The sequence below is a fragment of the Carcharodon carcharias genome, chromosome 18 (genome assembly GCF_017639515.1).
Source record: "Carcharodon carcharias isolate sCarCar2 chromosome 18, sCarCar2.pri, whole genome shotgun sequence".
Classification (NCBI taxonomy): domain Eukaryota; kingdom Metazoa; phylum Chordata; class Chondrichthyes; order Lamniformes; family Lamnidae; genus Carcharodon; species Carcharodon carcharias.
Genome location: NC_054484.1, coordinates 85,581,805 through 85,598,913, shown reverse-complemented (window position 1 = coordinate 85,598,913; position 17,109 = coordinate 85,581,805). Strand labels below are relative to the sequence as shown.

General features: G+C 42.4%; 1 protein-coding gene across 2 annotated transcripts in view; it reads right to left on the bottom strand.

Moving 5' to 3' along the window:
- phex (phosphate regulating endopeptidase homolog, X-linked) overlaps window positions 1-17,109 on the bottom strand; it is a 167,684-nt gene that overhangs the window by 27,857 nt on the left and 122,718 nt on the right. For both annotated transcript variants that reach the window (XM_041211476.1, XM_041211477.1), the window contains exons 12-16: window positions 8,656-8,757; window positions 8,192-8,269; window positions 5,841-5,944; window positions 5,079-5,137; window positions 269-323 (exon numbers count right to left, since the gene is read on the bottom strand). In XM_041211476.1, coding sequence (XP_041067410.1) covers window positions 269-323; window positions 5,079-5,137; window positions 5,841-5,944; window positions 8,192-8,269; window positions 8,656-8,757 — 398 coding nt within the window. The remainder of the gene's footprint in view (window positions 1-268; window positions 324-5,078; window positions 5,138-5,840; window positions 5,945-8,191; window positions 8,270-8,655; window positions 8,758-17,109) is intronic.

The following is a 17,109-nucleotide window of genomic DNA, read 5'->3' as shown; positions in this document are numbered from 1 at the left end:
CTGTCAGTGTTTATGGACACAGTGTTAAGGTTAGGATTAGGGTTTGGGTCTGCATGGATCGAATCACTCAGAGTGTCTGTGACACTGTGTTGGAGTTAGGGTAAAGGTTAAAGTTAGGGTTAGCTTTGAATTGGGTTAGGGTTCAGGTTGAGGGTTAGGGTTAGAGTATGCTTAGGTCAAATCACTGACAGTGATGCTGGGCACTGTGTAATGTTTAGAGTTAGGGTTTACGAGGATTGAATCACTCACAGTGACGCTGGGCACTTACAAAGGATATTGTTCTCCCCAAAAAAATGGCTTTTGGAGCTCTCCCGCTGGAAATTCTGCAAAGATAAAAGAAACAAGAATGTGTTTAACTATTGGTCAAGGTAATAACCTCTCTTGACCTCCCACCTATGCAACATTGAACTCTATCCACCAATCAGACCTTAAACACGAGGTGGGGGGCAGGGGAGGTGAAATATTTCTTGGGAGGGAGCATTAGCGAATCAGCTGCTATTTTACATCTTATCCAATCTTCTTTTGATTGACTTCAAAGGTTGGGGTGGAGGTGTAAAATGATTTGTTATTGTTCAGTGTGTGAATTTGCACAAGACCCACGAGCCTTCTCAAACACAATTATTACATTTTCACATTTTTTCATGTCTGGTTTATGTATATAAATCATGTTGACTCACAAGAATGCAAGAATTGGGAGCAGGAGTAGCCCATTCAGCCCCTTGAATTTACTCTGCCATTCCACGAGATAGTGACTGGTTTGACCTGCCTGCCCTCCATAATGCTTGATTCCCTTGTTGATCAAAAACCTGTCTAACTCAGCCTTGAATATAATGAATAACCTGGCCCCCACTGCTCACTGTGGAAGAGAGTTCCATAGGCAAAGTTCCTCTGAGAAAAATAAATTCCTCCTCATCTCTGTCTTAAATGGGAGATCCTTTATTTTTAAACTGTGCCCCCTAGTTCTAGATTCCCCAGAAGATGGAACATCTGCTCTGATCCAATTCTAATTGAGATATTTAAGATGATTTGATAGGGAGGATAGCAAGAAGCTATTTCCTCTAGCGGGCCAGGCCAGACCCAGGGGTAACCTTAAAATAGTTCTGATGTCAGGAAGGACTTCTGCATACTAAGGAGAATGGAAATCTGGAACTTTCTCCCCACAAAAAGATATTGAGGGTAGGAGTCAATCAGAATTTCAAAACAGAGATTGGTGGTTTTTATTAGGTAAGGGGTATTAAGGGTTACAGGACCAAGGTGGATTGATGACATTCGGATACAGGTCAATCATGTTCCAGTTGAATGATGGAACAGGATCGCTGAGCAGGATATGCCTAGTCCTCTTCCTGCACTAAAGCATGTTCCTGACACGATTTGGACTTTCCCACCTGCCTTTGCACCATTTACTGTGAGACTTCCTTCATCATCAATTCAGGATCAATACCACGGGCTTCCCATTCAGAGCTCTCCTGCATCTTTGCTTTTGGAAGGAACCAGGCTTGAGCAGACAGTGCTATAAATACAGGGGACCCACATGTCACTACCTCGCAACATGGGAATAGATAGACAGAGGCAGAAAGACTGGCAGAGCTTGGGAAGGTTTTTTTTGATTGAAACATGTAAGATCCTGAGGGGTCTTGAAAGGGTGGATGTGGAGACGATGTTTCCTCTTGTGGGAGAATGTAGAACCAGGGGTCACTGTTTAATAAGGGGTCATGGTGGTAGGCGGGAACCTGGAGAAATCAGATCTGCCACGATCTTATTGAATAGCACAGCAGGCTTGAGAGGCCAAGTGGCCTACTCCTGCTCCTAATTTGAGTTTGTATATGTGTATGTTTCCAGAGTGACCCACAATACTGTCTTCAACGATCACTCATTAGGCTTCTACATATGAACATATGAAATAGGAGCAGGAGTAGACCATTCAGCCCCTCAAGCCTGCTTTGCCATTCGATAAGATCATGGCTGATCTGTTCGTATCACTAATTCCACATCCCCATCTAACCCCAATAACCTTTGATTCCCTTGCCTAACAAGAATCTATCTAAAACAAAAACAAAAATACCTGGAAAAACTCAATAGGTCTGACAGCATCTGCGGAGAGGAATACAGTTAACGTTTCGAGTTCGTTTGACTCTTCTATCTACCTCTGTCTTAAAAATATTAGTTACCCTGCCTCCACTGCCTTTTGAGGCAGAGTTCCAAAGTCGCTCAACCTTCTGAGAGAAAAAATTTTCTCCTTATCTCTTTCCTAAAAGGGCAACCCCTAATTTTAAAACAGTAGCCCCTAGTTCTGGACTCACCCACAAGAGGAAATATCCTTTCCACGTCCAGCTTGTCAAGACCATTCAGGATCTTGTATACTTCAATCAAATCACCCCTCACTCTTCTAAACTCCAGTGGAAAGAAGCCCAGTCTGTCTAACCTTTCCTCATAAAATAACCCACTCATTCCCGGTATCAATCTAGCGAACCTTCTCTGAACCGCCCCCAATGCATTTACATCCTCCATTACATAAGGAGACCAAAACTGCACACAGTATTTGAGGTGCAGTCTTACTAATGCCCTATATAACTGAAGCATAACATCCTTACTTTTATGTTCAATTCCTCTCGTAATAAAGGAAAACATTCCATCAGCCTTCTTAATTACGTGCAGTACCTGCATACTAACTTTTTGTGACTCATGCACCTAGATCCCTCTGCACCTCAGAATTCTGCTGTCGTTCTCCATTTAAGTAATACTCTGCTTTTTTATTCTTCCTGCCAAAGTGAACAACTTTCCCACATTGTTCTCCATCTGCCAGATTTTTGCCCACTCACTCAAACTATCTGTCTGCAACCTCATTTTTTCCTATTCACAACATACTTTCCTATCTATCTTTGTGTCATCTGTAAATTTAGCTACCATACCTTCACTCTCCTCATCTAAGTCATTGTTTTCCAAATACCAATGACTGGAACAAACACAGTTTACATACCTCCTGAAAAGCACATTAGAGTCCTATATACGTCATAGCACACTGATTTACAAATGAGTTGCCTTCAGCTGGTTGCACTCCTTCCTGCCCAAACATAGCTAGGCCATATCTGGCAGTAACTTCTCCCCCACCCCCTTATCATTATTTCCTCATTGACATGCTGGCTCCAGATCCAGTAACATCTAGAAGCCATGCAACCTTAGGAATTCTTAGGAAGAATGTGAGGGTCCTTGAGAGGTGCAGAGATTTACCAGAATGGTTCCGGGTTGAAGGATTTTCACTCCAAGGTTACTTTGGAGAAGCTGTGGTTGTTCAACTTGGAGGAAAGGAGATTGAGGGGAGATTTGAAAGAGGCGTACATGATTATGATAGATTCAGGTAAGATAGACTAAGAAAAGTTGTTTCCATTAGCTGATGGTACAAAGGCTAACGGACAAGGTTTTAAGGATTGGGGCAAATGATACAGGGGGATGGGGGATGGGAGGAAGAACTTCTTTATAAAGCGAGTGGTAATGACCTGGCACTCACTGCCCACGAGGTTGGTGGAAGTGGAGATGATCAATGATTTCAAAAGGAAATTGAGGGAAATAAACTTGCAGGGCTACAGGGATAGAGTGGGGGAATGGGACTGGCTGAATTGCTCTACAGAGAGAGAGAAAGATGCATAGCCTCGATGGGCCAAATGGCTTCCTGTCCCATCAAGACTCTCTGGCTCTATAACCCTCCAAGGCCTCATGGTTCCTCTGCCTCTAACCTCTTATGCTTTTCCCAACTTCTTCTGCCACCTCTGGAGGCATGTCTTCAGCTGCCTCCACCCAAGTTCTGGAATTTGGTTTCATCTTGATTTCAGGAGCTAGATGGGGTTTCTTTAGGGTTTTCCCATTACCTTAAGAGTGCTGCCATAGACCGTTATTCATAAAAACCATTCTTGTTTATTTACAGACCTAAAGACATCTCAATACTCTACACGAGGTTATACTTCTGCTTCCCACCAGACCGCAGTCTCTTAGTCATGTGACATTGCATCATAGTTATGTCAGTAGTGACATCAGTATCAGGTGCTCCTTCTGTTAACCCTTTACCCTATCGACACTCTTCATTTCTCCACCTCTCTCTCTCCTCCTTTAAGACGCTCCTTAAAACCCATTTCTTTGAGCATGCCTTTCGTCACCACTTCTGATATCTCCCTCTTTAGGCTGGACAGCCAATTTTGTCTGAATTTTCTCCAATGAAGCACCTACAGAACATGGGCTCGGTGACAATGTAACCGGTTACTGAACTGTCCCCGTCACCAGATCGGAAATTGTTTGACTGGTCTGCACAGGGAGCTGGAACCATTCGGCAATCCTTCAGCCCAATAAAGAGAGACTTCAGCTTCAACACTGTATCAGCCATGACTCAGTAGGTAGCACTCTTGCTCCTTGAGTTAGAAGGTTGTGGCTTCAAGTCCCTCTCCAGAGACATGAGCTCATTATCCAGGCTGACAATCCAAGGTACAGCATTGAGAGAGATCAATACTTTCAGAGGTGTTAATAATACGTTAAACCAAGACCTGTCTGCTCTGGAAAGATACTATCTTTAAAGGAGCGTGGAGTTCTCCCCAGTATCCTGGGACCAATATTTACCTTTCAATTAATAAGTAAAACATTGTCTGGTCATCGCTGTTTGCAGGGGCTTGCTGTGCATAAACTAGCAGCTGGATTTCCTATGACATAACAGTGACTACATTTAAAGAAAGTATTTTATTGGCTGTAAATCACTTTGGAACATCCCAAGGCCGAAGAAGGCTCTACATAAATGTAAGCCTTTTCTTTTTCACCAACACCCATGCTGCCTCAGGATGGTGGGAGGAGAACTATTGGCCCTTGGTCTGTTTTCACCCAACAATTCCTATGAGGTACCCATGGAAACAACTAGTCTTCCTGCAAGGCAATGTGAAGCCCAGTGACTGAAGGAACTGTCCTGACAGGAGGCAAAGGTCACTACAGTCCGACTGCATTTAACACAAACCGGTGCACATTTTGTTGTTACATCTTGACTCAACAGAAGCCAATAAAAAATGCAGCTTCGTTCAACAAAAAACTGAAAACAAAATACTCACGGATCTGGTTAGTAGTTGGTGAGTAGAAGGCGTTAACTGTGATGGGACTGGTGTACCACCTGTACAAAAAGGACATGATCAGATTAGGTACCACATTCTCTGCATTTGAAAGTAGCTCAGTAGCTCTCGCTGAATGAGATGTTGAGAGATGAGCTAAGACCCTCTGTAAATGGGGAATCTCTTTTTCGAGCACAGTCATTAATATTTTGAGTATAATCGCCTCTGCCTATTTTCAGACAAGATGCAGTGTATCACAGTGACACAACAGCATGCAGCTGAATGGAGTAGTTTACCAGGGTCAAGATCAATTAACTCCAAGGAACAGCATCTTCACCTTCCTAAATGGGCTTACTGTCTGACTCAAGGGCTCAGGGACACTCACAGGTGGGGACATTTAAAAAATATTATAAAGATGTTTGTTACCTCAGTCTCCTTTTGTGAGGAGGCCAAAGAGTGTGCCCATCGTTTCACTGGATATTAGCTCTGACCCTGTGGTAACCCTGCTCAAGCAGGTACCTGAGAGTCAAACAAGTGTCAAACAAGGTGCCTCGCCCCAATCCTCCACATTCCAAGGGGGTCCATGTTGGAGTTCCCCAGTGGGCATGATCCTGGTTTTCGCGTGAGGTCTGGAATCTGAGGATTGTCGGGTCACAGCCTGCATGCACTAACTTTGCACAGCATCATTTCATCAGGTTGGTGGGCTTTGTTTGGACTGGCAGGAATATCAGGAGACAAACAGACTAGCAGCATTTACACACTCACTCTGTCTTCAAAACATGCCTCCGTAAGTGCGCAAAATCCGCCTGGGCAAAGAATTTGAGGGACTGAAGCACATTTTCAAAGTAGTCGTTCTTCAAAACAGTCAGCTGTGGGCAAGGGACAAAGTGAGTCAAGACCTCCGAACAACAAAACATGACAGCTCCTATAGTGTTCCCTGCTCCCGTCGGATAAGTTTTGAGGGGCTGTATCTGCTGGGAATCACAGCAAGCTTCAGTGAACTGAGCTGCCTTCGCACTGGTTGTGAATGTTGCTTTTGACATACTGCTGGTTAAAATACGGGGAGAAATTATAACAGCCCACATGGGAAAGGTGGGATCAGGATAAATAGAAATCAGACAATAAGAGAATCAAGGGGTATGAGGGAAAAGGCAGGAAAGTGGAGTTGAGGATTATCAGATCAGCCACGATCTCATTGAATGGTGGAGCAGACTCGATGGGCTGAATAGCCTACTTCTGCTTCTAGATCTTATGGTCTTAAATACAGTCTCCAGGATACAGAGATTAAAAAAGAATAGGCAAAGTATCCAGTCATGTGACTGGTTTGGGTGAAAATACTGGGTATTTGAACAGAATTCCAATAGTTGGGATTATCCATCTCCGGTTTATTTGAACGGAAGCAACATCATGCTGAGTCCTGGGGTCCACCAATGAAACTGTTCATCGGGGTGGACCCAGTTACCTTTGACCCATTGTCTTTAACCTTTAACAGTTCATAGAGATCTTGTCTCGGAGTCAGGAGGCCATGGCTTGAGCCCCACTCCAGGGCTTAAACATAGAGGGGGAGAGTGAAGGGATTCCCCTCATCTCCCACTGTAACTTTGGCAGCAGATAATGGAAACCCAAGTAACACAGTGGAAACAATTGCTGACAACGTTTCTCCAGGGTTTCTGCCAGTGTAATGACGGGAGATCAGGAGAAACCCCCACAAATTCTAGACTGACACTCCAGCGCAGTACAGAGGGAGTGGAAGGTACCTTAAACCAAGGCCCTACCTGTCCTTTCTGGTGGATGTAAAGATCCAAGGCACTATTGGAAGAAGAGCCTGGGGGGGGTGAGGGGGGAGTCCACCCCCCTCACCCCCAACCCCTCAGTGTCCTGGTCATTTATCTCAGTGTGAATTGTGGGAGTTGCTGCACCTAAATTAGCTAAATTTCCAATATTACAACAGTGGCTACATATCCAAAGTACTTCACTGGTTGTAAAGTGATTTGGGAGGAATCTTGAGAGGTGTTATGTAAATACAAGATCTTTCTACAACAACAGGTAGAGTACCTCAGATCCAGCTCCCAAAAACCAGCAGTGCCTGAAAAGCAGACATTTTTTAAAATCTCCAACACATCACTTACAACTGAGTAAAATTAAAAAAAAACTTACCTGGACAATTTGGTTAGGCACTGCATCAGCACAGTGTGTCTCCAGACCAGTTACCCGTTTCCCTACTTCTCTGCCCAGCTCTCCAAGCGATCCTTGACCCCACCCAACCTGGTTTGACCCAAACTGCCCACAGCCCCAACCGCCAACCTGAAATCCGGAAATATCTGGAATCTGGCAAGGCCTCGGTCCCAAGGGTGCCAGATTTGAGGTAGCGTACCCGTATGAGATTTGAACATGTGAAAATTAGACCAAGAGGGGTTTTAAGGGGCCACTTACCATCTCACAGTGCCAGGGAAATGCTCAGTACCTAAATGCCGTGAAGAGGAGAAGGAGTATGCACAGGTGTCGAGGTAGCTCTTCACTCCCACAGTGCTGCCCCCAGAATTCCCAAGAACCCCGATGGCTGAAGAGGAGAATGTTAAAGGTGTGATTGTCATGGAAGGAGCTGGTCATTGGAAGGAATGCCAACTTGGAACCATTGTTGTTCTGACTAAGGAGTAAATAGAGTTGAGTCCTCACCTACAACCCCTAGTAATGCAGCACAATACTCAGTACCAGGTTTCTGAAAGAGATTCACTTTGCAAGTGAAAGGTCACCGGATAAACCCTGAACATTGGAGCTTTCTTTGAGTTCATGGTTGTCTGCCTTTTAAATCTGATGCTGGGATAACTGATCTTGTTGCTTTATGCTTGATATAATAAAGTTCACCATATCCTTCTTAATGAATACAAACTCTTCAAGAAACAGAAATATGAGTTTTGAAGAGCCGGAGTTATGTAGCAATTGAAAAATAATTGCATTAATTTCCCAAAGGCTTTCTTTCCTTCCTTACTTATTTACTCAGTCAATATGAATCCGAGACCTTGCTTCCATATTGAGTTAATTGTGTAACTGAGAGAAGGTTGAGACACAAACTGCAACAACACAAGAGTGACTGAACAGGAAATCAGCTACTTTACATTTCTGAGGTAGTTGGTAATGAGGGTATCGTTCATTATGAAGTTGGGATATCCTATCTTGGCAAGAACTCCATGTGCCTGGAAAGAAGAATCAAGAAATTAGTGACAATTAATACAACAGAATGGAATTATCAGGAGCTCCCAGTAAATAACTTCTACAGTGCACCTAACAGTAGCTGCACCATGGTGTGTACTGTTACACACAGGTCAAGTTGGGGTGTACATTTCTGGAATTATGTTTGCACATACAGTAGCTATCCTCAGTTTGCCACTAAACATAATGAAGGTTACATTCAATGACTGATAGAGACTTGTGAACTGTAAAAACCAACTCCTCGCTCAATCTGTCCTCCCATAGGCCTTGCCTGTATGATTTATCTGCCCTCCCATCATGTAAGGTTCCACGCCAGTGTGGCTAACTTTTAGACTTTAGTCCATCCATTTTAAAATATGGCAAAATGTACCTTTTCTTTAGCTTTGCTCTTGGTTTCCATATCCATCCAGTCATTTTCTTTCTCCAACATGTCCAAAAATGCCCAGCGAACACCTGCGACCAAATATTCAGTCTGCAAGGGAACACAAGCATATGGGATTAATTGATGGAGTGAGTGTTGCTGAAAAAATGACATTTTTTGTCAAAGCTTTTTATCTTGCACTCATCAGGATAGTTTGCAAGAAAATGCCAACATCGGGGGAAACAAAATATTTATACTGCATGAGGAGAGAGCCAATATGACGCTTCTTCTGAACATGAAGAGTCATATTGAACTCAAAACGTTAACGCTGTTTCTCTCTCCACAGATGCTGCCAGACCTGCTGAGCTTTTCCAGCACTTCCTGTTTTTATATTAGGGATCAAAGATGTTCTGGCGATCTCAATGGAACACACTCCTCCTTTTGGTGGTACAGAACTTGAGTGTTGCTAAAAAAAGGAGTCATTCTTGTCGAAGCTTTTCATCTTGCACTCATCAGGACAATTCACAAGAAAATACCAATATTGGGGGTAATAATATATTTAAACTGTTTGAGAAGAGAGTGCTGATTGGTTGACAGGTGGATTCTGATTGGTAGAGGCATTGCCAAAGAGAATGCTCCTGTTGATGGTGACTGCCAAGTATTGTTTGAAATGGCAAACTGCCAGGTTTAAATTTCAAACTATGTGGATTAAAACTCAAAACATTCACTCTGTTTCTCTCTCCACAGATGCCGCCAGAACTGCTTTTCCAGTACTTTCTGTTTTTATTTCAGAGCTCTAGCACCGGTAGTATTTTGTTTTTATTTTAATGTTTGATCTCTAGTTTGGGCTACCTTATCGTATCTTAGCCCAGGTCTCACCATTGGCCTCATTGTTGATGGATTAGAAGAGATCGGAAATTAAAGGCCATTGCCTTGACTGATTCTCCAATGAGTCCTCTACCCTGTGAAGGGCTCCCAGCAGTTTCTATTGGTGGATATTAGAAACATATCCAGAGTCACAGTACAGAAGGAGGCTATTCAGCCCATCATGCCCATGCCAGCTGAAAAAAGTCATTCATTCTAAATCCAGCTGCTAGCCCTTGGTCTGTTGCCTTTTAGGTTCCAGCACTTCATGCATGCCCAAGTTTTTAAAATCAACGAGAGTTTCTGCCTCTTCTACCCACTCAGACAGTGAGCTCCAATTCCCAACACCCTCTGGGTTAAAAAAATACTCAACTCCCCTCTAATCTATGCCCCCTGGTTATTGACCTCCCTGATAAGGGAAATATGTCCTTCCCATCCAGTCTGTCTAGTCTCAACATTCCCACCACTTCTTCAAGGGCAACTGGGAATCAGCAGCAATTGCTGGCCTTGCCAGTGTTGCTCATATTCCATGAAAGAATTTTTTTAAAATTGCAGAGGCACTGGCCATAATCTTCCAACTCTCCTTAGACTCAGGGGTGGTGCCAGAGGACTAGAAAATTGAAATTATGACATCCTTGTTCAAAAAAAACCTCAGTTTAGAAACAATAATCCGGGACAAAATTAACAATCATTCGGTCAAGCCTAGATTAATTAAGGAAAGCCAACATGGATTTGTTAAAGTCAGATCACTATAATCAACTTGATGGAGCTTTTTGATGAGGTAACAGAGAGGGCTGATGAGGGTAATTTGTGATATACATGGACTTCCAAATGCCATTTGACAAAGGGCTAGGTTACAGGCTTGTCAGCAAAGATGAGGCCCATGGAAGAAAAGAGGCAGCAGTAGCATGGATACGAAGTTGACTGAACGAAAGGAAACAGAGCATTGAGAACAGTTGTTTTTTGGACTGGAGGAAGGTTAATAGTGGGGTACCCAAGGATCAGAGTTAGGAACACTGCTTTTCCTGATGCATATTAATGACCTAGACTTTGGTGTACAGGGCACAAATTTCAAAATTTGCAGATGACACAAAACTTGGAAGTATTGTGAATTGTGAGGAGAATAGTGATAAACTTCAAAGGGACATACAGGCTGGTGGAATGGGTAGGCAAGCGACAGATGAAATTCAATGCAGAGATGTGTGAAGTGATTCATTTTCATAGGAAGGCAATATAAAATAAAGGGTATAATTCTAAAGTGGGTGCAGGAGCAGAGGGACCCGGGTGTGTATGTGCATAAATCATTGACGATGACAGGGCAGGTTGAGAAATGTTTAAAAGGGATATGGGATGCTGCGCTTTATAAATAGAGGCATAGAGTATAAAAGCAAGGAAGCTATGATAAACCTTTATAAAACACTGTTTTGGCCTCAACTGGAGTATTACATCCAGTTCTGGGTAATTCACTTTACGAAGGATATGCGGGCTTTAGACAGAGTGCAGAAAAGATTCACGAGGATAGTTTCAGGGATGAGGTACTTCAGTCATGAAGATAGATTGGAGAAACTGGGGCTGTTCTTATTAGAGAAGCTGAGAGGACTGTTGATAGTGGTGTTCAAAACCATGAGCAGTGTGGACAGAGTAGATAGGGAGAGACTGATCCCACTGGTGGAAGTGACATAAGCCAGAGGACTCTAGTATATAAGTAGAATGGCAAAAGAGCCAAAGGCAACATGAAGATTTTTTTTGGTTAGGATCTGGAATGCACTGCTTGAGAGTGTATTGGAGGTAGATTCAAGCATGGCTTTCAAAAGGGAATTGGTTAAGAACCTGAAGAGAAAAAAAATGTTCCAGGTCTATGGGGAAAGGGCTGAGGAGAATTACTCTTCTAGAGATCCAGCACAGAGTCAATGGGCCCAATTGCCTTCTTCTGTGCTGCAGTCATTCTATAATTCTAAATTCTCCATTCCTGGCAATGTCCTGGTAAATCGCTTTGTACTCTCCCTAGTCTGATTACATCCTTCCTGTAATGCAGTGACCAGGACTGTACACAGTGTTCTAGATGTGGTCTAACTAATGTCTTATACAATTCAAATAAAGTCTCTCTGCTCTTGTGTTCTAGGCCTCGGCCTATAAAGGAAAATAACCCATAAGCCTTCACTTTATGTAGTTATCCTGCTAACCTTCAGACATACACTCCATGGTACCTCTACACTTTTCAGTGTCTTACCATTTATTGTGTATTCTCTTGTTTTGTTTATTCTTCCTAAATGCATTACTTCAGATTCCTCTGGTTTGAATTCCATTTGCCACTGCTCTTCCCTTCTGACTGGTCTATTGATATATCTTCCTGCAGTCTACATGTCTATCATCTGCAAACTTCTTAATTATGCCCCTTACATTTAAGTCTCAATCATTGATATATACCCAAACAGTTAGAGATGTAGTACTGAGCCCTGTGGAACCCCAATAGAGACAGCTATCCAGTAACAAAACATGTTTTGACTGTAATCCTTTGCTTCCTGCCACTGAATCAAGTTTAGATCCAACTTGCCACTTTCCCTCGGATTCCAAGAGTTTTTAATTTTCTTATTAAAAGTCTTGTTAAAATCCATGCAGAGTACATAAAACATGCCACCTTCATTGATTCTTCTTGTAACCTCTGCAAGTTAGTCAGACACGACCTTCCCTTAACAAATCCATGATAACTCTCCTTGTTTTATCAGTGCCTCTCTAAATGATGATTTGTCATATTATCATGCAAATTAGCAGGTGTAAGCTATTTGGCCCATCGAGCCTGCTCCATCACTCAAAAAGATCATGACTGATCTGAATGTGTCCTCAACTCTACTTCCCTCCTTGACCTCCATAATCCTGGGCTCCCCTGTCATTCAAAAACCTGTCTAACTCAGCCTTGAATAGATTCAATGATCCAGCCTCCACTGCTCTCTGTGGAGGAGACTTCCAAAGACTAACAACCCTCAGAGAGAAAAATTTCCTCCTTATCGCCATCTTAAATGGGAGAGACCCCTTATTTTGAAAATGTGCTTCTTTGTTCTGGATTCCCTCATTAGGGGAAACATCCTCTCAGCATCTGCCAAGCCCCTCAGAATCTTTGATGCTTCAATAAAATCACCCTCATTCTTCTAAACTCCAATGATTATAGATCCAACCTGCTCAACCTTTCCTCATAAGACAAAGCCTTCATTCTAGGAATTAACCTAGTGAGTCTTCTCTGAGCTGCTTCCAATGCCAGTATATCTTTCCTTAGATAATGTGACCAAAACTGTACACAGTACTCTCGGTGCAATCTATCAATTCCCTATACAGTTCCAGCAAGGCATCCCTACTTCTACTATCCATCCCCCTTACAATAAAGCCAACATTCCATTTGCCTTCCTAATCATTTGCTGTATTTAATGTTTTGTGATTCATGTACAAGGACACCCAGATCCCTCTGTACTGCAGCACTCTACAGTCTCTCTCCATTTAAATAATATTCTGTTTTTCTATTCTTCCAGCCAAAGTGGTCAACTGCACATTTGTCCACATCATATTCCAACTGCCAATTTTTGTCCACTCGCTTAACCTGTCTACATCCCTTTGCAGACCCTTTGTATCCTCCTCACAACATGCTTTCCTACCTATCTTCATATAATCAGCAAATTTGGCAACAGTGCTGTTGGCCCCTTCATCCAAGTCATTAATATAGATCATAAATAGTTGAAGTCCCAGCAATGATCCCTGTGGCACTCCACTAGCTAGTTTGCCAACCTGAAAACGATCCATTTATCTTGACTCTCTGATTCCTGTTAGTTAGCCAAACCTCTAGCCATGTTAATATATTACCCACAACACCATGAGCTCTCATCTTGTGCAGTGACCTTTTATGTGGCACCTTATTGAAAACCTTTTGAAAATCCAAAACCATCTATTGGTTTCCCTTTATCCACCCTGCTTGTTACATCCTCAAAGTACTCTAATAAATTTGTCAAACATAATTTTCCTTTCATAAAACCATGTTGACTGTTCCTGATTGTGTTATGATTTTCTAAATGTCCTGCCACTACCTCCTTAATCAGTAATTCTAGCATTTTCCCAATGACAGATATTAGACTAACTGGCCTGTAGTTTCCTGCTTTCTGTCTCCTTCCTTTCCTGAGTAGATGTGTTACATTTGCGGTTTTACAATCTGCTAGACTTGTCCAGAATCCAGGGTATTTTGGAAGATTACAACCAATATCTCTGCAGTCACTTCTTTTAAGAACCCAGGATGCAGGCCATCAGGTCCAGGGGACTTGTCTGCCTTTAGTCCCATTTGTTTTCCTAGTACATTTTCTCTATTTACACTGCCTCTTGGAATTTTTTTCCAATAAGTAGCCCACCACTAAGGTTAGGCTGATTGGCCTGTAGTTACTTGGGTTATCCCTTTCTCCCTTTTAAAAAAAAGTACCATGCCTGTGGCCAGAGAGGACTGGAAAAGGATGGTCACACCCTTCGATATTTCTTTCCTTGCTTCCTTCAGCAGCTTGAGATAGGTTCCATCTGGCCCTGGAGATTTATCCACCTTCAAAGATGCTAAACCCCTTAAAATGACCATCCTAATCGTGTTCATCACATCTGATAAAGACTTTATTCTCTATTATTGGAAGTGTTCCTGAATAATCCACCCTTTGTCATAGATGGCTGGCCCACAATCAATAATTACCCTTATGTTAATTCGCCAACAAGGTTAGGTGCAACTTTATGCTGTTATCACACCCATAGCAGATTGGTGGATATTGAACACAAAGGGATGGAATTTCCACTATGAGTTTTCATCTCGAGGGTTTCCTGGATAAAGTCACAGTGGACATTCAGAAGAATGTCCTTGGAAATTCCAAGCCAGAGTTTCTACAGTTGAAACACTATTTGCACAGCTCCATTTTGAGAGCTTGCATGGCAATGGGCCAAAGGACCTCCTTATATTCTTTAACTTCTTTGAGTTATTTACAATTAAAATAGAAACACAAAGCACATATATAAAGATGGCAATAAAAAATTTAAATAGGAAATATAAATAAATGAATAGCTTATAATAGATTAGTTAACATCCCTAAACCCTCCAGCTCTCCACCACCGTCCAGTCCTTCAAGACTATCCTTAAAACCCAATTTTTGGACAAAGCATTCAGTCTGACCCTCTTAATGTCTCCTCCTTTGAAATGGTATCCATTTTTCCTAATGCCTCTAAAATGCATTGAGATGTTTTTCTACATTAAAGGCACTATATCACTGCAAGTTGTTGTTGTTTCTGTAAAAAGCATCTTAGGATGGAAATTGTTTTTCCAATGTACATTTTGTTAACATCTGCAATAGCTGGTCGTAGGAAAGCAGATCAAGAGCCCAAGGATACAAGGTGATAAAATTTAGAATGGTCAATGGGCCTACAAGGCCGGTCATCAAATAGGTGTTGCTGTATGAATTGAGGCCCTAGCTTTAAGGGTTAATGGTGCTGCCACCTCGAAGTGACAAGTGCTGAGGAGCCAAAACAGGCTTGAAGGACAAATGCTGCCCTGGAAATCATGGATGAGGACAGAATTTCAAAGGTGAATGATGGGGCGACAGATGAAGAGGTGATACAAAATCAGCTTTCCCATGGATGCAAAGAGGTCATTTCCAAGGAGAGATGGAGGTGGACTGTGTGTAGGAGAAATTAAAGGATGGGGTAAGTCTGAAAACCCTTATCCGGAGCAATGAGGGAAGACAGTGGCGTAGTGGATAGCCACTGAGCTAGTAATTAGGAGGCCCAGGCTCATGCACTGGGGTTCAAATCATAGTCAGTGGAATTTAAGTTCAATTAATAAATCTGGAATATAAAGCTAGTCTCATTAATAGCAATGAAACTATCATCAAAAAGCCTCACTGGTTCACTAATGCCCATCCTTATCCACTCTGGCCTACATGTGAATCCATCTCCACAGTAATATGGTTGACTCTTAACTGCCTAGCAAACCACTCAGTTCAAGGACAATTGGGGATGGGCAAGAAATGTTGGCCTTGCCAGTGACACCCACATTCCATGAAAAAGTAAAGAAAACATGTAGGAAAGATTCCACCAGGACCAGCCTTCTTGGTGCCTACAACATGGTGGATGCAGTAATCAGATGAGTAATATACCTTTAAGACAAACGTTATAATGTAAGATCACATGATCTTGGTACCCAATAGCAGAAAAGCCAGGGCTACCTCTATAGTCAGTGGTCTTGAGTTAGAATCTGAAGAGTAAAGATAGAGTTTTGAGTTGTTAGCGCACAAGTGTAGCTGTTGAGTTCCTTCTGTAAATAAGCAGAATGTGTTTCTTCTAAGAACGGTCTACAGATTTCTCTGTCTTGGTACCAACTTGGTCACCCCGAAACAAGCGTGTAACCTGGATCCTTTAGCCCCAAGAAACCAGGGCACTGGGTCCAATAAACTGGTGATGAGAGTATTAAGCAAGAAAAGACATAAAAGGATGAGGTTAAAAAGTAGGAAAGAGCAAAGGAAATCAGAAGAACTGAAATCGGACCATACCTCGCACGGCAGTTGTAAGTAAAGAAAAATTTCCTTCCTGATTGTCGAAGCGATCCCCTCAGAACTTGCTGCAATTTGGTTAGAGCCTTTCGATCCAACCTCAGAGGACTGGTCTCATTATGTCGCATTCTTCTTCCAAGTGAATGAGGAGAAGGAGCGCGCGACCCTATTACCCACATGTGGGAGTTAAACTTATGGATTAATTCAAAAATTGTTGGCACCCGGTTCTCCAGATTTTAAAAGTTTTGATGACTTAGTGAACCTCGTAAAGAATCGTTACCAGCCCAAGCCGTCGGTGACGATGCAATGGTTCAAATTTAACTGAAGGAATAGAGCCCCAGGACAGACAGTTGCTTGTTATGTGGCAAGTCTGAAACAATTAACTGAATATTGCAAGTTTGGTACATCTATCAATGATATGCTTAGAGATCGTTTCGTGTGCGGTATAAATGAAGATGCAATTCAGGAGAGATTACTGTCTGAAACAAGTTTAGATTTTCAGAGGGCATTGGAAATCGCTTGGGCAGTGGAAGATGCTGTGCGAGACACAAAATCCATTTGGGGAGCTCAAAATAGTGCCGTCCTCCACATTAAGCAGGGAGCCTCAGCCGAAAAGAGCACAAAAGTGCAGAGCTTTACTCAGAAGCGGGAAGCAGCCACCACTAGCAGACAAATTAAAAGAGATAGCGGCAAAAACATGGCATAATGGTAACATAGGTGGAAGCAGACAACCTTGTAATGAATCACAGTTTAAATAGATCTAACGTTTTTTCTGTCATTGAAATGGACGCCTCGTGAAACATTGTAAAGATAGAATCAGGCAGACTTTCAGACCAAAGCAAAAACCCAATGAGATTAACAGCATTGAAAAGCCTTAAGTAATAGATTCAGATATTTATTCATTATATAATTTAAAGGTAGGATGAACAGAGCTTATCTATGTAATGATGAGTGAATGAGAAACCTATCAGAATGGAGGTGGATACTGGAGCAGCCACTATGGTGATGGGTGAGCATACTTTTAAATACCTGAACCATGGGGAACATA